At 39.1% G+C, this 26,193-nt stretch overlaps 1 protein-coding gene across 3 annotated transcripts in view; it reads left to right on the top strand.

Moving 5' to 3' along the window:
- FAT1 (FAT atypical cadherin 1) overlaps positions 1-26,193 on the top strand; it is a 170,293-nt gene that overhangs the window by 130,895 nt on the left and 13,205 nt on the right. For all 3 annotated transcript variants that reach the window (XM_069095620.1, XM_069095638.1, XM_069095628.1), the window contains exons 12-24: positions 2,755-2,908; positions 3,818-4,051; positions 5,607-5,996; positions 9,009-9,223; positions 10,415-10,552; positions 12,196-12,339; positions 14,269-14,466; positions 15,932-16,733; positions 16,896-17,027; positions 17,120-17,277; positions 19,029-19,491; positions 23,403-23,556; positions 23,765-23,875. In XM_069095620.1, the coding sequence (XP_068951721.1) occupies positions 2,755-2,908; positions 3,818-4,051; positions 5,607-5,996; positions 9,009-9,223; positions 10,415-10,552; positions 12,196-12,339; positions 14,269-14,466; positions 15,932-16,733; positions 16,896-17,027; positions 17,120-17,277; positions 19,029-19,491; positions 23,403-23,556; positions 23,765-23,875 (3,293 nt within the window). The remainder of the gene's footprint in view (positions 1-2,754; positions 2,909-3,817; positions 4,052-5,606; positions 5,997-9,008; positions 9,224-10,414; positions 10,553-12,195; positions 12,340-14,268; positions 14,467-15,931; positions 16,734-16,895; positions 17,028-17,119; positions 17,278-19,028; positions 19,492-23,402; positions 23,557-23,764; positions 23,876-26,193) is intronic.

The raw sequence follows: 26,193 nt of genomic DNA on the forward strand, positions 1-26,193 counted from the left end.
AAAAAATCATTTGGCAGGGAGGGTCATAATACTTAAAAAAAAAGACTTTACATATTTCATCATCATAGTTACTCAGTGCTTTAAATTAAATCAACAGAAACTGAGCCTTTATTCTGGGCAGGGCATTGCTAGATGTTGCTGGATTACAAGGTTGAGCTGAAAGTAAGAGAGGGTAGGGCCTGGAGAGTTTAAATCCATTCCCAGACACTTACTACCTGTGTGATGCTGGGCAAGTCACTTAATCCCTGTGCCTTAATTTCCTCATCTATAAAACTGGGATAATAGTGTCTCTCTCCCAGGGTTGTTGTGGGCATCAGATGAGATTTTTTTTTGGAAAGAGCTTAGCCTAGTCCCTTGCACCTAGTGGGTACTTAACAAATTCCTATTTCCTTTTTTCTTTTCTCCCCTCCCTCAGTTTTCTCTACAACATATTGTCTGGATCTTTCCTTATCTTCTATTTGCAATGTTACTTTTGTAGTATTTATTTCTGTCCGGGGTATGTCCCACCCCTACCCAGGAGTGCTGTAAGTTAAGAATAGTGACCCACCCAGCTGCTTTTCATCTTAGCACACCAAATGTCTAGCATAGTGAGTTTTTAGCCTTAGTACGTTATTACATATAATAGATGCTTAACAAACGCTGACTGAGTTAAATAAATTGAATTCAACGTAGCCCTTCCTGACAGGAGCGTTGTAGAAGAGACAAGTTTAAAAATCCATTGATGTGTGACTGTAGCAGGTCATGGGATCATCCATTTGGAGTGGGAAAGGACCTTTGAATTCCTCTAGTTCAACCCCTTTCTTTTATAGATTAGGAAAACAAGGCCTAAAGAATGTAAGTGACTTGTCTGTGGTCACTCAGGTGGCAGAATTTGGATTCATACCCAGATTCCCTGGTTTGATGCTCTTTAGATTTCCTGATCATCAAAATGGGCAGGGGGGGGGGGGAGATATGGGAAATAATAATGCTTGTACTGCATACCTCACCAAATTTAGTGAAGAAGGCACTTTGGTAACCTTGAAGCACTATGAGAATGTAAGTTATCATAACCTAGTTGTTGGAAATAGTGCATAAGTGAAGAAGGGAAATAACCATGTAAAATGATGTAAGATCGCTATTACAAGCCTAGAATTCTATAGGAGTTCAGAGGAAGGAACGATCACGGAGGACCAGAAAGCAAAGGGCAGACTTCATAACTGTGAGTGGTACTTGAGCTAGACCTTAAAGGAAGACGAAGACTTAGACAAGAAAAGCCAGGAAGAAGGGACTCCAAACATATTGAAGGACATTATCAAAGATATGGCAGAAATGTGTTTGGGGAACGATGGATTGACCACACTTGCTGGAGTTAAGGATTCATGTCAGGAAATGATAAGCGTCCATGAGCATCAGTAAAAGAACTATTTAACTTTGAGAATCAGAGTCCAGTTGAAGGTAGAGCTTGCCTGTGTGTGGTGAATCTGGAAATGGGTTTACCTTCCTTTCCCCAACCATTCTACAGTTGGAGCTTGAAGCTTCTGAGAACATGGCTGGTAAAAATTATGTAGGTCAGGAATTGGTACATGAATATGGCAGAAGGTAGGAGCATTGGCATTGAGGGAATCAATTGGGAGAATAGTGTTGGAAGTAGATAATGACAAGGTCTAGATTGAGTGAAGCCAGGAATATGACATTTTGGGGATTTAGGAAGAGGTGTAGAAAGTAGGAGCAGAGGTGGTAAATAGGAGAGGTAGTAATCCAGGCTGAAGGTAGGAACTGAGGTACACGGAAAATCCGAGGCTTCATGGAAGGTGGGAGTCTGCCAGGTAGTGTTGCTGACTGTGGGTTTAGGAACAAGTCCTCATATATCAGAAATACAGAATTTTCTTTTTTGGTCTGGCATTTTCAGAGGGGCTTTTAGCTTTTTTCACATTTGACACCATTTTATTAGAGCAAAATGTTCAGTATTTACAAATGTCTTCTTTGATGTTACAGAATTGACCTCATAAAAATCTAGACTTTCCATACACATGGTTTATACTATCAACTCCAAAATATCAAGAACTAATGACTAGTTGTATATGTGTACATGACTATAAAAAATAAATAAGGTTTTCTGAGGTTATAAAAATTCAGTATTTATCTACTTTTGTACAAAATGTAATTTGGGCAAGATAGGCTACTTAAAATTTCTCTTTAAAATTGCTAGGGTAAAACTAAATAATAAACTGCTTTAACAAATTAGGTTATCCAAAATTTTTTTTGACTAGCACTTGTATTTTCATTATTATAGAGACCTCCTACGTAGGAAACTGCCTCTACCAATGCAGATTGGTATCCAGAGGTGAAGGGACTTACCCAGGGTCACACACTAGCAGTATGTGTCAGACATAGTATTTGAACTGAGCTCTTCTTGACTATGAAGCAGGCTTTCTGTCTCACACTATACTATCTCTTCCCATCCAAAATATATTCTGAAATATAAATGCAAATTTGAACTTCTGGTAAAAAAATCATCCTCAGAGCTTCCTAGTTGCTTTACTGTGTTTTGCAGTTCCTAATTGGATAAAGTTTATCATGTGTATAATAATGTTTAATTAACTTGCTTAATAGTGTAGAGCAAGAAAAATGTAGAGATTTTGATTTTTATCAGTTAATCTCTTAGTCATGTGTTATGAACTGTCACTGAAAATGGCTCAGATGTTTCCCTCCTAACCTCATCTCTGGTAAATATCACAAATTCATTTTTTTTTTTCCCTCTTTCAAATGTTTTAGAGTGCCTACTCCGACACAATTCCTGAAGATATTGTTCCTGGGAAACTAATCATGCAGGTCTCTGCTACGGATGCAGATATCCGTTCCAATGCTGAAATAACTTATACATTGTCTGGTCCTGGTGCAGAAAAATTCAGACTAAATGCAGATACAGGTAAAAAATAAATGCTTTGCTACAAATGAATTGCAGCTTCTGACAGTCAAATACAATTAAGTAGGTCATTCTCAGCAATCTTAGCGATAACGCTAACACTTGTTCTTTTTATGTATTTTTTTTGATGTTACATAAATGACACTTTTTAGTCTAAAAGAGTCCATGGGAGGGGAAAAAAAACAGTTGAATAACAAAGAAAAATCTCCATGAGGCCATAATTGAAGTTTTCTTTGACTTTTTGTCAACCTACTCTTTTTTTCTTTCAACTTAAAAGTCATACCTTAAGTCTGCTTATTTGCTGATATTCTTCATTATTTTGACTTTATTTTCTTTCCTGAGTAGAAACATGACGTATCAATTAGCCATCATAAACATGTAATTTGGAATACTCATAATTAAAATCGCAAATGGTGTTTAATTTGGTTTTTAATTGCTTGACATCTTTGCCCTTCCAAATTTCACTCCATTAACAGTCTGTCACTAATACTATCCTTGCTAGATATTTTCTCACAAAACTAGTCATAAACATTCAAATCTGGGCTTCTATAGTGAAACTCATAATTCTGTGATATGCAAAAATGTGGTTGTTGGATAAGTTAAATAGACACTTTACTGGCAGAATTTTGGAAATCCATTGAGAGACCCTCGCTTTGAATCTTTTAAGATTAAAAACCCCAGCCACTGGCCCAGTTTGTGAACCTGGGACTTGTTAGCCTGGTGCACCTGTTCACTCAGGCATTGACAAAATTGTTCACCAAAGGAAGGCCATTTATTCAGGTGATACGCATGCAGAAGCAAAGGGGAGGAGGGGGTCGTGAATAGATGCAATGTTGTAGATGACTGTGGCAAAAATCTCTTCTCAGATTTCAAGTGAGGCTCTTTCTTTAGTGTTTGTTGTTTGGTTTTTAGGTGAATTGAAAACATTTGCTCCCCTGGATCGTGAGCAGCAAGCAGTTTATAATCTTTTAGTCAAGGCTACAGATGGAGGAGGGCGATTCTGCCAGATGAGTGTTGTCTTCACATTGGAAGATATCAATGATAACGCCCCAGAATTCTCAGCTGAGCCTTATGCCATTACGGTGTTTGAAAACACTGAACCCAAGACTCCGCTAACAAGAGTACAGGCCACTGATGCTGATGCAGGTAAGTCTCTTAACTTCTCTTTTTGCCTCAGTTTTCTTAACAATGAAATGGGGGTTATAATAGCACCTACCTTGCAGGGTTTTTCTGAGGATCTGATAATATAGTATGTCTAAAGATCACCTGGCACATAGGAGATGCTGTATAGATAAATGTTTATTCCCTTCTCTCCCCTGTTGGATCATAACTTAGAGTTCATTTCTCAGGTGAAGAAACTGAAGTGGCATAATGCATTGGACTTGGAGTCTGGACATTTGAATCCTACCTCTGTTTACTAGCTAGCTATCCCTCGTGGGCAAGTCAAGCCACTGTGCATTTATTAAACACCGACTATGGGCCTGGCATTGTTATAGCTCCTTGTATTACAAAGACGAAAATTATAAAGAGCTCCGTGCTCGGGGGTGACCTGGGTTTACTTCTTGGCTTGCCACTTGCTGCTTATAGATGTATTAACAAGTCATTTAATTCCTCTGAGTTTTGTCATCTGTAAAATGAAGATGATAATGCTTTTGCTGTCTACCTCACAGAACCATTGTGAGGAAAAGTGCTTTGTGAACCTTAAAACACTATAGAAAAAAATATGACTTCTCATCTTCCTACTTGGCATCTTGTACCTGAGCAGTAAATGACATGTCAGGTGCTTTGAAAACCTTGAAGCGCTATGTAAATGGGAGTTGTTATTATGGAGAATTTAGAGTTTCTTTTATAGGAGAATGACAGGAGCAAATTATTTCTTTCAGTATTTAACAACAGCAGACTTTGAGAAGTGTCAAATTTCATGAAGCAAGTTGTAATGTCTTTTAAGAACAGTGCTGCAGGGCCTGGCAGTTTAATTTCAAAGCATTTTGACATGAAGTTAAAGTTATATGTTTCTTAAATGCAGCACTAAAGTGTCTCAGAATGGCGAAGAGGGCAATTACTCATCAGTGAAATTAGTTAACATCCTGAATTATTAAGGACGGTTCTGTGGTATGTCTTGGAATTTGACACCCCACTGTACTTCAGATTTCCAAAGGACCACGTGTTTTCTCATGGTGTTATTTGTAATTCTTAGACAGATCGGGAAAAGCCAGTTAATTTTTTACCAGCAAGGCAAAAAGCTATTTTTTGGTGTGTTGTGCTAGTTACAAGTGTAATAAGCCTCATTGGTTGGTTGGTGTATTTTGTTCTTGAAGAGGACCGATATTACATCACTATGTGATGTATCATGTCATTGTGTCCATCTGTGGCCGATCAGACCAATATGAGCTCAGAGGGCTCTACCACAGGCTGGGCCCAGATATTCCATGTGAACATTTGGGGTGAATTCTCTAAATATAGAGAAAATAAGCCTGAGATTTACTTTAATATAAATATTTTCTCCTTTTACTTAACAAAAAATTGTGCTTTTGCACAATCTTTCAAGCCCCCCACTTCCCTTAGACTTTTGAGGAAGAGTTCCTTTTAATAAAGCATCTTAAAATGTGAAGACATTCCTTATGTGCTTTTATTTTTATACTCACACACAAACACACATATTTGCATATATGTACATAATTTATTTTTTATTTTTGGCTAGGATTAAATCACAAGATTTCCTACTCATTGGTGAACTCTGCAGACGGTCAGTTCTCTATTGATGAGTCATCTGGAATTATCCGATTGGAGAAGCCTTTGGACCGAGAGTTGCAGGCTGTGTACAATCTGATTTTGAAAGCTGTAGATCAGGGTGTGCCAAGGAGACTGACGGCTACCGGCACTGTTGTTGTATCTGTTTTGGATATAAATGATAACCCACCTGTGTTTGAATATCGTGAGTATGGAGCCACAGTGCCCGAGGACATCCTCGTTGGAACAGAGGTTCTGCAGGTGTACGCGGCCAGCCGGGATATTGAAGCCAATGCAGAGATCACTTATGCAATCATCAGTGGCAATGAGCATGGGAAATTCAGTATTGATTCCACAACAGGTATCTTAGCACATGTCACAAAGAGAAACCTTGTATTATTCTACTAAATACATGGCTGGCTATGCATTGTCCTCTTAAATTACATGATGCATCATTTATATATTATATAATTATGTATCTTATGTATAATATTTATACAAATTATACATTTATATATGAATGCACTTGTGTGTGTGAGAGAGAATTCTAAACAGATAAGACACTAAGCTTGTTCATTTTTTTTTAACCTAAATAGTAGCTGAAAAGGAGTCAGGAAGATCCTTTAAAAGTCTTAAATTATGTGGACAAAAAGAAAATTTATGTCTGGTATATTTAATTTACCTTAAAAAAACCCAACTATGAGAAAATTAATTATCATTGCAGTTAGAACATTATTTGGTTAGGATTTTTGTAAAGTTGCTTTCAGTTAGAACTAGAGAAATAGAACTTAATTGAAAACAGTTTCCCTTCTTAGCTACCTGTTTTTCTCAGTAGTGAGCTCATCTGATAGGTAAATCAGCTCTGATAGTGAGTCATCAGTTTCATCCTCCATAATCTAAGTTTCTATAGCAAGCAAATGACTGTTTTTCCAAGTGATACGGTCCTTTATCATTTAAGGCCTTCCCCTAGCATTTGAAATACTCTGAATCATATTTTCTGGTGGGCTGCCAGTAAGGTCAGAGGGTGTAGCTTCAGCACACATTAAGATGGGAAGTCTTGGGTTAACCTAGTGGTCCCCAGAATGCTGTAAAATGTGACCTAGTGAAAATTGAATTTCACTATACTAGCCATAAGGTCATTTTTTTTTTAAGTTTAAGAGAATCAGTCAATCAATAAGAAGTAATTAAGTACCTTAATATATGTCTGGCACTGTGCTAGCCAGAGCCAAAAATACAAGATAGCTTATACTATCTGGAAAAACAACACATGCTGTGTTGTTAACTTCCTTCCTTCCTTCCTTCCTTCCTTCCTTCCTTCCTTCCTTCCTTCCTTCCTTCCTTCCTTCCTTCCTCCCTCCGTCATTCCCTTTCTTCCTTCTTTTCCTTTCCTTTCTTTATTCTTTTTATTTGTTTAATAAATGAGGAAACTAGAGGCCAGAGAAGTTAGTTAACTGACTCTTGTTGGTTAACAAATAGTATCGGAGCCAGATTTTGAACTCAGGTTCTTGGACTATAAATCTGGCTCCTGTTCCTCTATGTGACGGTCCTCTATCCCCTGCATTCTCCTCCCACTGTAAGTACCCCAGTCTGGGTCTTCATGACTTCTGTCATCAACTATCATCACTGGTCTTCTGCTCTCCAGTCTCGCCCTTCTCACATCTGCCCTTTACTGTTTCCTGCATAATCTTTCCAGTGCATTGTTCAGATCACATTACTTCTGCTTTAGGAAACTTCAGTAATTCTTTGCTGATTATCAGCAACATATCATTCGAGGCTCTGTGCTGGGCCCTGACTTCAACCTGCCTCTTGGGCTTTATTTTACACTGTTGCCCTTAAGAAAACCTGAATCTCAGCCCAAGTGGATTACTAACCATCCTCTATTTTCCTACCCAAACTCATCTCCAGGCTTTTGCTTACAGCCGAAAAAAAAAATGAAAGACAAATGAAAAGTGTATTAGGTATTTACTTTGTGCCAACAAGCACTGTGATAAGTTTTGGAGATGCAGATAGAAAAGTGGGACCATCCCCTGATCTCAAGGACCTCACCTTCTTATTTGGGGAGACAACACATAGAAAATTCAGTGGCAGGATTAGGTAGAAAGACCTGAATTCTAAGGCTTCACAATAGGATAGCCCCGGGGGTCTTAAGAGCAAGTCATAGGACAGTGATCAAGGCTTTGGAAGACAAAGAGAGACGACAGATGATGAGGCCTGGAGGATAATAGCTTCCTTTCTTGGGCCTGTGTGAACAGCAATGTCTGCTGCGTAGGAGATAGTGGGCCTAAGGATCCAAGTGGAAACAAGGATTCTGGGCTCCCTCCTGCAGAGGTGAGAAGGATGGGAAGTGGGAAGGGAGGGTCACTGGTCAGCCAGGAGGAGACAAGAAGAAAAAGAACATTGAAAAAAAGATCGAAACAGAAGGGCACCTGTGACATTGAAGACCTAAATGGAGTGTGGGTGGCTTGGAGAGAGGGAACAGAACCCTCCTCTCTCCACCACTCCCATCTTGAGGCAGGGGAGTGGGGAAGAAGGATCCCTCCTGATGATGGGCTTCTTCTCCCCATCATGGTCTATGGAGGATCTGGGCTCAGGGACAGAGTAGTAGAGGATGAAGGAATGTACCGTTATCCCATCACAATTTGTTGAAATATTTCTCTTCCTTCAAGGACCAATTCAGGTACCACCTCTTCTATGAAACCTTTCCTGATTGCTTCAATTGAAAGTGATTTCTCCCTAGAGTTTCATATGTAGCCCTTTGTCTTAGCATCTCCCGGGGTTAGTTATCTGTGGGGATTCTTTATCTTCTCTCACCTTGAAATCAGTCGACGTCAGTCAATCTGACAGCAAGTGTTTTTTAAACCCTTATGTATGTGCCAAACACTGTGCCAAGGAATAGGGACTGATTTCGTCATTTTATCCTCACTTCTTGAGAGTCATTCTTGCAGATATTTGGTACTTAAACAACTTTTTATCAGGCCCCAGCCTCTGCAGGTTGATTATATGCTACAGCCAAACTAGCTTTCTTGATTCATTGTTGAATTGAATTGAGTTTTAGAGTCAGAAATGTAGGAGAAGAGCCCAGAAAATAGTATAAACATAATGGAATAAGAAGTACTATAAAAATAGTGTACAAAAGTAGATAGGTAAGAGATACAGAAGGTCTCCAGAGAAATGTTCATATTTTCAGAGTATTATATTTAGAAATGAAAAATTATACATACATGGTGATGAGACTCGTTTCTATAAAGATTAACTTGTTTACAAAGTCACAAATTGAAAGGAAATTATCTTAGTAGATAATTTTATAGATAGATATATAGATAATGTTGTCCCTTTAACAACTTAAAAAGCTTTATGTTTGTTTCCTTTATAGGAGCCATATTTATTATTGACAACCTGGATTATGAAAGCTCTCGTGAATATTACCTGACGGTCGAAGCTACTGATGGAGGCACACCTTCCCTGAGCGATGTTGCAACAGTGAATGTCAATGTCACAGATATCAATGATAACACCCCGCTGTTCAGTCAGGACACCTACACTGCAGTCATCAGTGAAGACGCTGTTCTGGAACAGTCTGTTGTCACTGTATGCGTGATGCTTTTATTTCCCTCCTTCCTCCATGGTTTCATTTGTTTTGTCTCTGTGTGAGATTCCTGTGAGGTTATTTTGCTTACAAACCCATATAAAAACATTAAATTATTATTAGTGTATTAACTGGTATTTTACTATAATTATAAAGTTATCCCTTCCACGTTGAGGGGGTTAGGGGTGTGGGACCCACGTAATCTGGAAAATCCACGCAAAATTTTTTGACCGTCCCTTCATACTAGAGAAGACGTCTGAATTTTTTCTTTTTATTTTATGGGGTGTTTACAGTACCTCATTGTGATATTTGGGTTAAGTAGTCATAGTTCCGTGTTGTCTGCTGGCCTTTGAGTGTCACCTGCAGTTTCCACAAAACTCCCCCCAAAATCCCATTTAATTTCTTATGCTGACCCGTGATATATATCAAAACCATGATGGGGAAAGTCTTAGTGTGAAAGGGATAACTATATATACAAGTGGGACATTGTGTGGTGAGGTGGATAGAGAGCCGACTTAGGGGACAGGGAGACCTGGGTTTGAGTCTTGCCTCAGACACAGACTGGACAAATCACCCTCTCAGTGTTCAAGGCTTGTCTCTGATCTCTGAAGCTCTTAAGCTGGAGAGAATGGCGGTGACCACCATTGGTAGAGAGTTTTCTGACCTGAGAGTTCCTTCTAAAAAGAAAATTGTGAGTCCAGAACTATTGTCATCCCTTTTGTGTGTGTGTAGATAAACTATATGTGTGTGTATGTGTGTATATATATTATACATATACATACACACACACATATATATACATGTCTCTGTGTTTGTGTGTGTGTGTATTTGATTCACTGGTGGAAGACTGCCTAATCTTAAGAGGTAGGGTTTTTTGTTTTTTTGTTTTGTTTTTCTTTTTTGGCTTTGAGAACACTTTCAGACAGCTGCCTTCTTATGATAAGTGTGTTTGCTAATGGTAAATCCATCCCAAGAGCAGTTCTGCTTGTTTTTTTTTTTTGCTTTTTTGAAGGGGGGAAGGCAGGGCAGTTGGGGTTAAGTGACTTGCCCAAGGTCACACAGCTAGTAAGTGTTAAGTGTCAAAGTCCAGATTTGAACTCAGGTCTTCCTGACTCCAGGGATGGTGCTCTATTCACTGTGCCACCTATCTGTCCCTCGAGACCAATTCTAAAGAAGATTGTGTTGTTCTCTAGGTTATGGCAGATGATGCTGATGGACCTTTAAACAGTCACATTCACTATTCAATCATAGATGGCAACCAGGGGAACCCATTTACTATTGATCCTGTAAAAGGAGAAATAAAAGTGACTCAGCTTCTTGACCGGGAAATGGTAAGTGAAACTGTTGCTGTTTTTTGTTTATTTGTTGTTGTTATTGTGTGATTTTTGTGGATGGATTAAAATCCAACAACAGATTCACTTGTTGGGTACCAGCAAGGATCCACTGTGCTTGGGATTGTGAAAAACTCCAAGAATTGTGTGCTCTCAGGGCTTTTCGAGGCTAGTTGGGGAGAGAAGTTATCGCACCAGAAGAAAAAGAACCGTCCCAAGAATTAAATGAGCAGAGACGCACACAAGAAACAGTACAGAGCTTCTTGTCAAATGACTTGTGTAGGTAAGAAGTTGAGAGGAAGATGATCACTCTCAGATGGAGTGGTGTAGGGAGACTTTAGAGGAGAAAGTATTTTTCTTTTTTATAATTAAGGGGACCATCCCTTGACTCACTTTTTTTTTTTGGAGGGCAATTGGAGTTAAGTGACTTGCCCAAGGTCACACGGCTAGTTTTTGTGTTAAGTGTCTAAGGCCAGATTTGAACTCAGGTCCTCCTGACTCCAGAGCCGGTGTTCTATTCGCTGTACCACCTAGCCGCCCTAAGGAGAAATTATTTGAGCTAGGAATTCAGGAAGGATTTGGATTTAGAAAAGGAACAAATAGAAAAGAATATTCTAGCCCTGCAGAATTTTACCAGGTTCCATTTGTAATATCAGGGTACTGGTGGTTCCCAGAATTCACACCTACCTTAGGCAAGCTCTTAGGAGAAAAGCGGGGAATAAGACATACATTTTCATACATGGCCAAATGTTCTTGTTTTGTTTTTTTTCTAGCCTGACTGTACTAGAGAGGATTCCATTTCTGGAGGAAAGGAAAAGAAAATCACTGCAAAGTGACAGTGATGATTGAAAACATGAATAAAATGTTTTAAAGTTATGTTCATGAGATAAGGTTAAGGTCTGATGCCAGTGGAATGGTGGACTGGAGTGAGATTGTACCATCACTGAGCTGGAGACCAGCTCTCTTAATGCCCTCCCATCGTTCATTTAAAGGAGAGGTAGCTCATCCAAAGAAGAGCCAAGTGACACTTCTTCCTCTCCCTTTGGATTCTAGTGAAAAGAAGTCTTACTCTTGACTTGATTCCTAGGTAGTCTTAGGAGCAAGACCACAAGATAGTAACATTGCCAACCCTAAAACTTATGGGGTAAATCCGAAGGAGAAATTCTGGGTGAAGTTTAGCCAGAAAGGGTATGAAAAAATACTCTTCCCTGTTCAACTGGTGTTTGCTAGGGCTAGTTGACTGAAAGTAGATGTGAGCCTCAGGAGGAAGAGGATGGGCATCCATTAGCTTCAAGGCTGTTAAGTTACACAGTTTTGTTTAATTCACTGTATATCAGGTATTGTTTTCTACTCCTAAAAATTCTAATGGAAAGCATTTTTAATACAGACTTTGTGGGCTTGTCTGAGAACTCCACTAACGTGTACATATCCCTATAGGAACAATGGGTACCATGTTCCAAATAAATACCTGACAGATGAACTTTTGAAATGGCACTTGTCTAGCCCAGAGCCTGATGATATTATCAATACGAGGGGAAAGAATCATATTCTTGTTAGTCTTTTTCCATTGTTTACATGGACTTGGAAAATAAGGTTATAGATTCCTCTGGCTTAAAAAAATGTTTGTCTTTGCTTTTTCAAAGATTTCAGGCTACACACTCAGAGTTCAAGCGACTGATAATGGCAGCCCACCCAGAGTCAACACAACCACTGTGAATATCGATGTATCTGATGTTAATGACAATCCTCCGGTTTTCTCAAAAGGCAACTACAGCATAATCATCCAGGTAATCTCACCAAGAGCCATGACAGAATCTGAGTCAAAGGAAAAACGAGTCCCTTCTATCATATCCTTAAGAGGTGGTCATCCAACCTTTGCATTGAAACCTCCAGTGAGGGTAAATCCATTCTAAGCACAGGTACAGACAGATACACACACACACATATGAAGAAGCATGTACATATCTATGTGAACACATGTATGTGTGTTTAATTCATAATAACCCTGCATGTACCAATAACACTGCAGAACCTAACCCAGCATTCCACCTCCTATCCCAGTGCCTTTGAACTTGCTGTGACATGCTTGGAATGGACTTCCTCTCTTCTTTTAAAACACAATGTAAGCACCCTTTTCTGCATGAAACCTTTTCTGATTTCCCCCTCACTGTTAGTACCATCCCTCCCAGACTACCTCACATTTCCCTATTTTGTATCTTTGTATTTACTCATTTTATATTTATGCTGTAGACATCTCTGTAGGGACAAGTCCTTCGTGAATGGGGCTTGTTTCATTCTTTGTGCTTGTATCTCCACACCTAGTTCAATGCCTGGCAGATAATAGGTGATTCATAAGTACTTATGATTGGTAGATTGATATCTGTGGGAGAATGTCATGAGAGTTCTAGCTGGGCATACATCAGCATACCCAAATGGTCACAGAATTATTGATTTTTTCTTTTTTTTTTTTAAAGCAATTGGTGTTAAGTAACTTGCTCAAGGTTACATGGCCAGGTGTTTCTGGGTGGGTGCTAAGTGTCTGAGCCCGGATTCGATCCCCAGATCATCCCAACACTGGAGCCGGTACTCTTACTCGCTGTGCTACCTGGCCGCCCCAGAATTATTGATTTTTTTCAGAAGTCTCTGAGTCACTGATATTGACTTCATGGCCTGGGGTTGGAGCTAGAGAGTGAGTAGCTATGGGGCTAGGGAAGGCCTCCTACTAGGGACACTTCTAAATTTAAGCAGGTTCTTTTGATGTCTTCCTGCCCCCACCCTCTTAGCCATCCTAGGAATTGGCCTTCCCATTTACTTCTGACCTAGCTTTCTTTCTTTCTCTAGCCCAGTGAGTGACAGAATGAATTCTGACAACTGCTCCTTTATCTTGTCCTTGAAGCAAGCCCAGAAGCATTCATTTGTAATGTAATTGAGTACTTTGAAGGACAGTTGCAAGATCCAATCCAACATATAATTGTTGTATGCCCACTATGTGCAAACAGTATTTCAAATTATGCTCTTCTCCCTGGTAGTAAATTATTTCATTTGAGAATTTTTTTAAATTACTATTCAAAATAATAGTAAGAAAAAATGGATGTTCTTCATGGACCAAACATTTTGAATAGCAATATGATTCTCTAGTTCCATTGGATTTTCACTTTGAATCATTCTATTAAGAATTTAATTACTGACCAGTCAGTCAAACTGAGACCGATTAAAAACCCTAGATTGTAAAAAGCCAAGGTCCTCCCTTGCATCCTGGGCCATCTCCAGTCATCCTGATCCATATCTGGCCACTGAACTCAGATGGCACTGAAGGAGAAAGTGAGGCTGGTGACCTTATACAGCCCTGCCTCACTTAAATCCAGTTCACTTGCATGTAATGGCACCCGTCCCCTCCCCCAGCCCCCATGTCATGTCCTCTTCCAGAACAAAAGACAAACAGCAAGTACTGACCATGTACCAGGCCCTGTGATAAGGGTTAAGAATAAAAGGAAAGGCAAAAAAAATTCTTACCCTCAAGGATCAGATATTCTTATGTAAATACTATGCACAAAGAAGACATATGCAGAGTAGAGGATGCCAGCAGTAGGGTGGGGAGTTGGGAACAGCTTTCTATAGAAGGTGGCATTAAACTGTATTGAAAGGAAGCTGGGAAATTTAAGAGGCAAAGTTTGTAAGTAGTTGCATATATTTGATTTTTTTATAAATTTGTGTAGGAAAACAAGCCTGTGGGTGTCAGCGTCTTGCAGCTGGTGGTGACAGACAAGGATTCTTCCCATAATGGCCCACCTTTTTTCTTTTCTATCGTGAGTGGAAATGAAGAGAAAGCATTTGATGTTAACCAAGAAGGAGTCCTTATAACTTCAACAGCCATAAAGAGAAAAGTAAAGGATCATTACTTCCTTCATGTCAAGGTATAGCCTTTAACTGATTTCACAGTTGGTTTATGATTACTGATGTGTTGTTCCTTTAAGAGCTTGTCTATACTACTTCCTGTTATCCCCACTTAACCCCCCGTCACTTTCCACACCCTCCCTCCCTATTTGTTAGTGGATGGTCACTTGAGCATGAACCATGAACGTTTTCTTACTTTACCAAGATGGTGATGACTGGAGTTCATAGGTCACTTGTCTTCATATTTTCTCCTGTTTATTTTCACATGATACCTTCTCTTACAAGGAATTACCTTTTTCAAGCAATATTTTTCTAACCTCATTTTCACAGTAGACAAATTGCTGCAGTCCCATTTCCATCTGAAGAGAGCTGCCTTTAAGAATGCTTTAGAATAAGTGCTGTAAAAGAATGTTGATTTTCTTAGGATGAAATGAAGTATGAGAAAGCTTGCTTATGATGTCGCTTTAGAACAAGAAAAGCTAGCATTTATATATAGCATTTGCAGGTTTACACATTTTACAGCATTTTGCTTATATTATCTCCTTTGATCCTCACAAGAATTCTGTAAGGTAGATGTTATTCTTGTACCAATTTTATAAACAAACTGAGGCTGAGATTACGACTTGTTCAGAGTCACACAGCTGGTAAGTATCTGAGGCATGATTTAAAAGTAGGTCTTTCTGACTCCCAAGTCCAGAACTCTGTCCACTGTATTATCTAGCTGCCTTTAGAATCCATTAGGCTGTAACAGGGATTCTTTTTTTTTTTTTTTAAGCAATCGGGGTTAAGTAACTTGCTCAAGGTTACACGGCCAGTTATTTCTGGGTGTGGTGCTGAGTGTCTGAGCCCGGGATTCGATCTCCAGGTCGTCCCAACACTGGAGCCGGTGCTCTTACTCGCTGAGCCACCTGGCAGCCCCTAAGCAATTGGGGTTAAGTAACTTGCTCAAGGTTACACGGCCAGGTGTTTCTGGGTGGGTGCTAAGTGTCTGAGCCCGGGATTCGATCTCCAGGTCTTCTCAACACTGGAGCCGGTGCTCTTACTTGCTGTGCTACCTGGCCGCCCCAAGTAACAGGGATTCTTAATGTGGAGTCTGTGAGCTTGTTTTTTTTCAACATTTTGATACTTATGTCTTAATAAAATTGATTTCCTTTCTAATCTTATTTTATTTTTTTTTGGGGGGGGGGAGGCAAGGCAATTAAGTGACTTGCCCAGGGTAACACAGCTAGTAAGTGTGTCAAGTGTCTGATGCTGGATTTGAACTGAAGTTCTCCTGACTCCAGGACCAGTGCTCTATCCACTGTGCCACCTAGCTGCCCCTAATCTTATTTTACTTTATGCATTTAAAACCATTATTTTGAGAAGGGATCCATAGATTTCACAAGATAATCCAAGCGATGGGAACTAGGAACCTCTTTGTTATGGAAAATTTCTGTTAAAAGGCTGGGCAACAATCAAAACTGTGACTTTTCCTTTTTCTTATAGGTGGCAGACAATGGAAAACCTCAGTTGTCTTCTTTGGCATATGTCGACATTAGGGTTATTGAGGAAAGTATCTATCCCCCTGCCATTCTGCCACTGGAGATTTTCATTACCACCTTTGGGGAAGAATATTCAGGTGGTGTCATTGGGAAGATCCATGCAACAGACCAAGATGTCTACGACACCTTAACCTACAGTCTTGACCCCAGAATGGACAACCTCTTCTCTGTCTCCAGCACAGGTGGTAAACTGATAGCCCACAAAAAGCTAGACATGGGACAGTACCTCCTTAACGTCTCAGTGACTGATGGAAAATTCACCACCATGTCTGACATCATGGTACACATCAGGCAGATCACACAAGAAATGCTCAACCACACTGTTGCCATCCGCTTCGCCAACCTCACCCCTGAAGAGTTTGTTGGAGACTACTGGCGTAACTTCCAGAGGGCCTTGCGGAATATCCTGGGTGTGCGGAGGAATGACGTACAGGTGGTGAGTTTGCAGCCCTCGGAACCTCAGTCCAACCTGGATGTTTTACTGCTTGTTGAAAAACCGGGTAGTGCCCACGTCTCAATGAAAGTTCTCCTGCACAAGATAAACTCATCTGTGGCTGACATTGAAGAAATCATTGGTGTGAGGATCTTGGAAGTGTTCCACAAGCAGTGTGCAGGTCTGGACTGTCCGTCAAAATTCTGTGATGAAAAGGTGACTCTGGACGATAATGTCATGTCGACTCATAGCACCGCCAGGCTGAGCTTTGTCAGTCCCCGTCACCACCGAGCCGCTGTGTGTCTTTGTAGAGGTGAGAAAGCGTCTTACAGAATCGATATCATTGTGTGTGTGTGTGTGTGTGTGTGTGTGTGTGTGTATCAGTGTGGAAGGTGGGAGAAGGGGACATCAGACTTACCGCTTCCATGGAAATTACTGTGAAAGAATCCTTTCTCTTATTCCTCCCTGCCCCCAGAAGGAAAATGCCCACTGGTGGATCATGGATGTGAAAGCAATCCATGCCCTGAAGGTACCGAATGTATTGCTGATCCAGAAGAGGAAAAGTATGTGTGTGTATGCCCAGGAGGCAAATTTGGCCAATGTCCAGGTAAGATTCTACTTGCTGTATTTCAAAGCCCAAACTGTCCCTTAGTTTTTTTTTTCTTTTAGTTCTCATCTTTGTTTCTTTGTGATTCACAGTTGGTTCATCGGTAACATTTACTGGGAACAGTTTTGTCAAATACCGTCTGATGGAAAATGAAAACAAATTAGAAATGAAACTCACCATGAGACTCAGAACTTATTCCACTCATGCAGTCGTTATGTATGCTCGGGGAACAGACTACAGTATTTTAGAGGTATGCCCATAACTTTTCCCTAATTCTGGAAGACTGTATGTCTTTGTGTAACACTTGAGGATCTAAACTCGTCTGGCCATTTTATTCTCTCAACAACAGAAACAACGATGATAGTGATAGTAATAGTTTGCCTTTACCCCTGATTTATAGTTTGAAAATTAATTTCTTCTTCCAGGCCTTTAAAGGTAGGTAGTGCAAGAATTAGTATTTGCATTTAATAGCAGAAGAAGCTAAGTCCTAGAGACGTTAGTTGAGTTGCCCACAGTCACACTAGTTAGTAAATGTCAGAGCTAGAACTCGGACCTTCTGATTCCATCATCAATACATTTTCCATCATTACACCAGATACTTCTCTTGAATAAAATTCTTAATTCTCGTTATTTGAGAAGTATGAAATCCCATATTTAAGTAATATATTAGTACAGAGACAAATAGTAAAATGAGTCTTCATTTCTTTGTAATTGCAAATATGATTTATTAAGAATTTATTTTGGCATTTTAAAGCATAAACACATTGTTTCTAACTGCCTAAGTTACAGAAAAGGAAATGGCAAACTGTTCCAGTATCTTTGCCAAGAAAACTCATGTGTAGTGTGGTTCATGGAGTCACAAAGAGTTGAACATGACTGAACAGCAACAAAAGTATGCATCGGCTTTTCTTGATAGCTGTAGACTCCTGTTAATATTAAATCTTGAGCTGGGCATTGTAGCTCGCATCTATAGCTGCTGCCTGGAGTTCATGAGGAGGATGGATTGAGGTCAGGGCTTCTGAGATGCAATACGGCTGAAGCTGATTGGGGATCCTCCATGAGTCTGGCACCAATATGGTAACATCTCTTGAAGGTAAATAGCCACCAGGCTGCCCAAGGAGGGGAGAACCAACCCAGGTTGGAAAAATCAAACATGAAGGTTCTGTGTCAGTCAGTATTGGGTTGGGGCCATCAGTAGTCATTGTACTTCCAGTCTAGAGGAGATTAGGATACCGATCTCAGGGGTTAAAAAAATTAAAGGGAAGCTAGGTTGTACAATGGATAGAGTGTCGGCCCTGGAGTTAAGAGGACCTGAGTTCAAATTTGGCCTCTGACACTTATTAGCTGTGTGACCCTGTTTGCCTCAGTTTCCTCAGCTATAAAATGAGGTGGAAAAGAAAATAATAAACCACTCTAGTATCTTTAACCAAGAAAACCCCAAAATAAGATTATGAAAAGTCTGAAAAATGACAGAACAAAAAGAATTAAAATCTGAGAAGAACTGAGAATGTATCCTTCATATTGGCACGTAAAGTTATTGGGATTTAAACGATTTATCACCTCAAGATCTGCAGCAATGTCTCCTCTCTTGAAAATGACAATGCCCGATACTTTAACAGACAAACACTGATGTTAGCTGAAATGTGTACTGTAACTGTAATGGCATACAATTGTTGATTACTCCTAAACACTGCCTAGATGAGTAATTTGTATCTGGTCTTTAGATTCCTAAAAGAACTGTTTTGGTTTCTTTGTATGATCAAATCCCTTCATTTATCTGTTCAGCAAATATTTATTAAATGCCTACTGTGTGCTAGGCACAGACAAGTATGAGTTCCACTGTGGCACTTAATTAAAAAAACCTTTTTTCCACTCAGTCTCTGTTACCCTTATGTCAATATCTGATTGTGTCCTGTAGAGCCTTGATAGGGGAAAAGGGAAGGGAGTAGCTGAAAATTCCAAAAGAATAACACGAATGTTAATAGTAGTCTTTCATTGCAGATTCACAATGGGAGACTTCAGTACAAATTTGACTGTGGAAGCGGGCCTGGAATCGTCTCTGTTCAAAGCATTCAAATAAATGATGGGCAATGGCATTCTGTGTCTCTTGAAGTGAATGGGAACTATGCCCGGCTTGTTCTAGACAGGGTCCATACAGCCTCAGGAACGGCTCCAGGCACCCTAAAGACGCTGAACCTGGATAGCCACGTGTTTTTTGGAGGCCACATTCGTCAGCAAGACACAAGGCCTGGTAGAAGTCCGCAAGTCAGCAATGGTTTCAGAGGCTGTATGGATTCAATTTATCTGAATGGTCAAGAACTTCCTTTAACCAGCAAACCAAGAAGTTATGCCCACATCGAGGAGTATGTCGACGTGTCCCCTGGATGTTTGTTGATGGCCATAGAAGACTGCTCTAGTAGTCCCTGTCAGAACGGAGGCATTTGTAACCCCTCACCTAGTGGAGGTAGGTCTTCTTGTATTTTGTTGTTGTTAAAATTCTACACGTAGCACACAAACACACTGTTCAGAACGAGTTCCTATGTTAGTTTTTGATGTGCTTGCTATATGTAGCCAAATCATGATGGAGTCAGGTATTGCCCTTTGGTACAGTACAAGAATTCAGCCAGGGCCCACATATAATGATGGAACGCTTGCCACTCAGATTTTACGGATCTTAGAATTCTTCCTAGCAGCTGGGCTTAAGAAACACATGCCGGTCTGACTGCTGAGCATCTGTTGCTAAATCTCAGTCACATGCTGAGAGATGGCAGAAGGGATGCATGCACTTCAACACCTGCCTTCCAGTGTGGAAGACACCAAAGGCATAATTGACCTTGAAATTCCCCCAAAGCTCCGTGCCCAGGGAAAAGTTGGAACTGAGCCCACAGACTTCTGCTTTTCCTTGGAATGCTGGCATATAAGCCAGTGGAACCATGAACGAGGACTGCTGGAGCCCCCACTGCAACATGTGAACATTTGAATTTGCAACAGTTGTCACTGCTGTGTAACCATCATCTGGTTACTAGAAGTAGGGAATGGAAGGAATGGGTCTTTTGGTTCCTGGGCGCTTTTTAGCTGGTCAATAGCCAGAACCTCAAAATAGACTTTAAAAGGACAGTGATAAAGTAACACTTGATGCTCCCTTCTGTCCTGCATGAAAGAATTAACATTCCCCATTGTAGTGGTAAGAAAGTCAAGTTAACGAATTCAGATTTCATGACATCGACTATTACATAGCCACATTGAAGATAAAATGTAGTTAATTATTATAAAAATTATAGTTAATAGAGAAAAGATTTTTTTCCTCAGTTGAGAAATGAGTTTTTGACAAATAACCAACATGGTTCCATCATTATTTCCATTCAATTCACTAAATGATTTAAGAATTGGAAGGGGGCTCAGAAGTCATCTAATACTGCAGTGATCCTCTACAACATTCCTAAGATGTTGTCTTAAAGAAATCCAGTGTTAATGAACCTTGCAGTGGACATAGGACTGGACCTGGAGGCAGGGAGACCTGATTTCAAAGGTAGCCTCAGACATTTACTAGCTGTCTGACCCTGGGCAAGTAACTTAACTTCTGGTTGCCTCAGTTTTCTCAATTATAAAATGAAATAAATAAATAAATAAAATTAAATAAATGTATTTTTGACATAATGACATCATTAAAATAAATGAAATAAATTAATAAAATTAGCAGCACCTACCTCACATGATTGTTGTAAGGATCGAAGGAGATAAAGTGTTTAGCACAGTGTCTTGAATGTAGTAGGCTATAGAAAAGCTAGTTTCCCCCCCTCTTTCCTCCCTGTCGCAGCCCATTGCACTTTTGTATGCATTGTATTGTATACAAATATATATATAAAATCTACTGCTCTTTAACTTCAGCCTTTGCTCCAAAGTGTTCTCCCTGTGGCCAAGGTGTATCCATATTCCATATAACAGGTTTTCCCTTGCTTGAAAACAGATATCATGTCACGTTTATTTATAATCAACGCCATTTCATTCTGTTGATTGTCTATGGTGTGATTTCAACCTCCTCACCATAGTCTGAATGTGCTACATTTTGTCAATGTTCCTCCTACTGTGGGGCAACGAGCATTGAACGTAACACTCCAGATTTGACCTAACCAGGATATAGCCCAACAATACTTCCCTCTTTACCCCCTTCTTTTGGACCCCATCCCTTTATCAATGCTGTCGGAGATTTCAGTAAGTTTTTTTGCCTGGGTCACAGAGTTGACTTGTATTAAACTTTCAATCCACTAAAATCATTAGATCTTTTTTTAACATGATTTGTTGATCCAAGTATGGTCCCAACATCTAGTAATTTATGCAGGTGGTATTGCAATTGTTGTTTTAACTCTAGGTCTGATACTTTATATTTTTTTCTTATTAAATTCTAACTCATTAAAATCTGCTCATATTTTAACTTGTGAAGATCTTTTGGCTTCCAGCTCTACAGTCTAATGTGTTTCTTCACCCTTATAGCAGATTTCATTAGTACACCGTTTATGCCTTGTTCAGAGTCATTCATGAAAATGTCAAACAGCATAGAGCTGAAACCATGCATAAGGGACCTACTTTTATGTTGACATCAGTCTATTAATGACTACTCTTTGGGTCCTAAAATTAACCAGTTTTGAAAACACTAATTTATTTTTTCCCAACTCACATCTGTCCATCTTGTCCTCAAGGATTGCATAGGAGACTTTGTGAAATGCTTCTCTGAAATGTAGGTTTACTATATCAACAAGCATTCCAGTGGTCAAACAGTCTAGCAATGGTAACCCTGTCAAAAAGGAAACAAAGTTAGTCTGGCCTGACTTGTTCTAAATGATCACCGTAATCATTGTTTCTTTTTCTAAATATTCACATACCATCCCTCATCTCTAATCTTGTGTTCCTTCTTCCATTCTTTGTGACGATTCAAGGAACGTGGAAAGTAATTCAGTGGTTCTTTTAGTGCCCTAGGATATACTTTATCTATTCCTATTGACTTGAATTTATTGAAGGCATCTAATTATAACTAATTATAACAAATAATAATATTATATTAATTAATATTATATTAATAATAATAAAACAACAGCGATAGTATATTATTATTACTATTATTATAAAACATCGTCATAGTTTAAGGTTTGAATTGTGCTTTACAACTATTTCATTTTCTCCTCACCATAACCCTGGGAAGTGGGTGCCATTATTATCTCCATTTTACAGATGAAGAAACCAACGCAGATAGATTAATTGTTTTGCCCCACAGCTAGTGAGTATTTGAGGTCAGATGTGAATTCAGTTCTTCCTGACTCCAAGTCCAGCATGTTGTTCTCTATACTATATAGGTACTCTGAGGTCTTTTCTTTCCAACTTTTGAACTTTGAAAATTAGTAAAGATATGTCTTGTGGCAGAAGCATTTTCCCTTGGACTGAATATGAGCCTTGTTAGGATACTTTTTCCTGAATTAATATTTGTGATGAAGGACCTTTATTAGTATGGTACCAGTAGGAATAGAAAAGAAAAGATGGATTTAAGAGTCTTTGAGGAGCAACAGTCTAAAAACTTCACTAAGAATTAGAATGTCTATTTTGAAATTTGTCTAGCGTAAAGTATAAAGAGTGCCTGATACACTTTACCATAGTGACTTGGAAATGTGATATTATAGGGGAAAAAAGTGAATGTAATGGATTTAGATTGACGTGTCATTTCCTTTCTTTTGGTCATTTTAGATTTGTCTCAGAATTCTAAATAAAAAATTGAACACAGATAACTAAATATCTCTGATTTGAATCTCCAGTTCTTCTCTCTCCTTAGTTATTCTAAATAAGAATGGAATGGTGTCATAGTTGGTAAAGTTTCCGAGTATGGAGTTAGGAAGACCTGGGGTCAGATTCTGCTTTTAACACTAGTTGTGTGACCCTTGGGTGGCAACTTCCTACCACAGATCTAGTAAATCACCAATGGATCATGTCTGCGGATGGAGTTCCTTCACTGAGATTCCCACAGTGGTTAAATAACAGGTCCTTTGTGTATTCACAAAAAATCAAGAATAGGTAGGTTTGGTTTAAGTAATCAGAGGATCTCAGAGTTGGTAGGGACTCCAGAGACCACTTAGTTCAGTCTATAATGGATCAGGAATTCTCCCTCTATCAAGTGGTCATCCAACCTTCATTAGTGAATTCCTTGCTACCCAAGGCAGCCCATGACACTCTGATAGTTATGAATTGATCATAAATGAATGAGAATGCATAAGGGCAAAGGAAGGCTTTACAAGGTAATGAAGTACAAACCTCAGCCTTCCTTTATTGCGCTTAAAAGCAAAAGCTAACAAATTTTGAGTTATAGCATAATTTTTCTTTTCTTTTTTGTAGGTTATTATTGCAAATGCAGTGCCTTGTACATGGGTACACATTGTGACATCAGTGTGAACCCGTGTGCCTCCAATCCTTGCCTCTATGGTGGGACTTGTATTAGAGACAATGGTGACTTTGTCTGCCAGTGCAGAGGACTGTACACTGGACAAAGGTGTGTTGGCTGCTCTTTCCCTGGTCGTTTTAAATCTCTAGTGTTCACTACTCCTTTTTGTCATCAGCTATTGAACCCTAAATTTGCTTCTTGGTTTTTGTTTGCTTCTATTTTCATTTCATCATTGCGGGGTTTTTTTGGTAACTTTTTTTGTTTTTTGACCCTGAAACAGAAATATTTTTATTGATACAGTTTTATGATTTCTCAGGTGTCAGCTGAGTCCATATTGTAAAGATGAGCCATGTAAAAATGGTGGGACCTGCTTTGACAGCTTGGATGGTGCTATTTGTCAATGCGAAGCTGGTTTTCATGGAGAAAGGTGAATCAAATTAGTCACGTTTTACATTTGTAGCTTTGTATAATATACTCCAGATTAACAAATATAGTAAAAGCTAACTAATCTGGATCATTATAATTAAAGTGTGTGATAACCTGGTCAATAATCTATTAAAATTTACTTTTGTGCTAAGAAAAAAATAATTCTGACTAAGCAAATTACTAGTTTCCATAAGGTTTAAAATAAGTAAATCAACAAACTTATCAAGGACAGACCATCTTCAGTACATATAATTGATGTGCAGTTGGCAGTCATTACAATATTTTTTCAGTGAATAAGTCATTCAAGCAGATTCTAAGAGCCTCTTTCATCTTTGTTGATTTTCCATTTACTGTATATAATAAAACTCTGGGAATAGGAACTAGACATATGAAGATATTGATATAAGGAGCTCCCAGTAAGGACCTTCGCTAGAACTTATACTAGAAAGTTACATAACATGAAACATGAAGCCATGATCACCATAGGGACTCTCCTTTGCCTACAAAGGAAAGAGTGATCTCCTAAAGTGAGTCTGCCCTGTCCCATAGATGCCCCTATTTATGAATGGCATTGTACTGATTGTAGCAATTCAGTAAAAATTTATTGAGCACTGGCTGTATGCTAGTCCTTATGAATACAAAGGCCAAAATAAAAATATCCCTATTCTCATGGAACTTATATTCTATTGGAGAGATATAACATATACACACATCAGTAGATATGTAGTCATTTTAAGAGAGAAAAATGCTACAGACTGGAAGGACCAAGAAAGGTTCCATGTTGGAGGTAGGGAGAAAAATTCCCAAAGAACCTTGATAAGTGACTTGGCAAGGGTCTCACATGCTGTGTGTGTCAGAGGGTGGACTTAGACCATGGTCTATGGTGCTCATGCCAGCTCTTTGTCTCTTATACCATACTGTCTCTAATAAGACTGCTTCTTCAAAAATATTCCATAACTTACACTTTTCACTGATTGAACCACCCTTGACTGGTTCAGATGCTATTGCTGGATCACATATATACCACAGTAGCAGTTGTATGGCGGTATCCCTTGATTGGGACATGGTACCTGATTTTGTAGCTTCCTAATCCTTATAATACCCATAATCGGCAAAAGTTCTTTATCCAGTCATTTAGCAAACCATTTAACACCTCTTCGTTGTGTAGAGCATTGGCTTTAGAATAAGGAAGGAGATCCAAGTATCTGACATTTAACCAGATGTGTGACCACTCTGGGAAAGTTATGGGAATTCTCTGTCCCATGGTTTCCTCATCTGCAAAATGAGACTGGTGATATTCACATCACCTGATAGGGTGGTTGTAAAGAAGATATCTTATAAAACTTGGAAGCACTATATGATCATGAATTATGATAATTATTAAAATTACATCCCTATGCTAGGCATAGTAGGAGACAAAAAAGAATAGCAGTTCTTCTTTGAGGGTATTTGTAAGCTTATCTAGTTGAGAAGACAAGATACACTCACAAAAAAACTGCGTAGCATTAGAAGAGATGTTTCATAGCAGGAGATAAATAGATCCCAAATGGGTATGTATGGGTGTTGACGGATAAAGGGTAAAAAATGTAAAGAATAGGGAGAGGTCCCTCAGGGAAGGCTTCATGGTGGAGGTCTTAAGTGAGCCTGAAGGATAGCTAACATTTGTTGGATATAAAGAAGAACCTGTGAGAACAGTTATGGAACAGGGAGGAAGCGTGTTATTATGGACACAAAAGAGTCAAGCAAATAGTCTGGCAGGAAAGGAGGGTTCATGTAAGGCTGGATCAGATTGCAAAGGACCTAGAATGCCACAGTAAAGAAAGTTTGTGCTTTATTCTCCTGTAAGTAACTAGGAATCTTTGAAAGTTTTGGAACAGGGCTTTAATATTCTTAGACTCAAAGCTTTATATTAAGTGGCTCCTTTCTTTGACCACTTTAAAAAAAAAAGAAAAAAGTCACTTTTTAAAAATTTTATTTTCTTATTTTCTTTTTTTTTTTGTATTTTGGAGGGCAATTGGGGTTAAGTAACTTGCCTAAGGTTACATGGCTAGTTTTTTTATGTGGGTGTTAAGTGTCTGAGGTCAGAACTGAATTTGGGTCCTCCTGACTCTGGGGCCAGCACTTTACTCACTGAGCCACCTAGCCGCCCCTAAAAGTCACTTCTAAGGAAAATAAAATGTTCTCCACAGTTTTTCTGCTTACCATATTTAGCAAAAAGTAACAAAGGACTGAATTTTGGCTTGATTAAAGTATTCAAGTTTGTTCCTGAAGCTTTAGAGAAAGAAAACATAATTGAAAGTGACTTTTTTTAGTGTTGAG

The sequence above is a fragment of the Petaurus breviceps genome, unplaced genomic scaffold (genome assembly GCF_028583685.1).
Source record: "Petaurus breviceps papuanus isolate PSGF00001 unplaced genomic scaffold, PetGlider_PUasm1.0 126, whole genome shotgun sequence".
Lineage (NCBI taxonomy): Eukaryota > Metazoa > Chordata > Mammalia > Diprotodontia > Petauridae > Petaurus > Petaurus breviceps.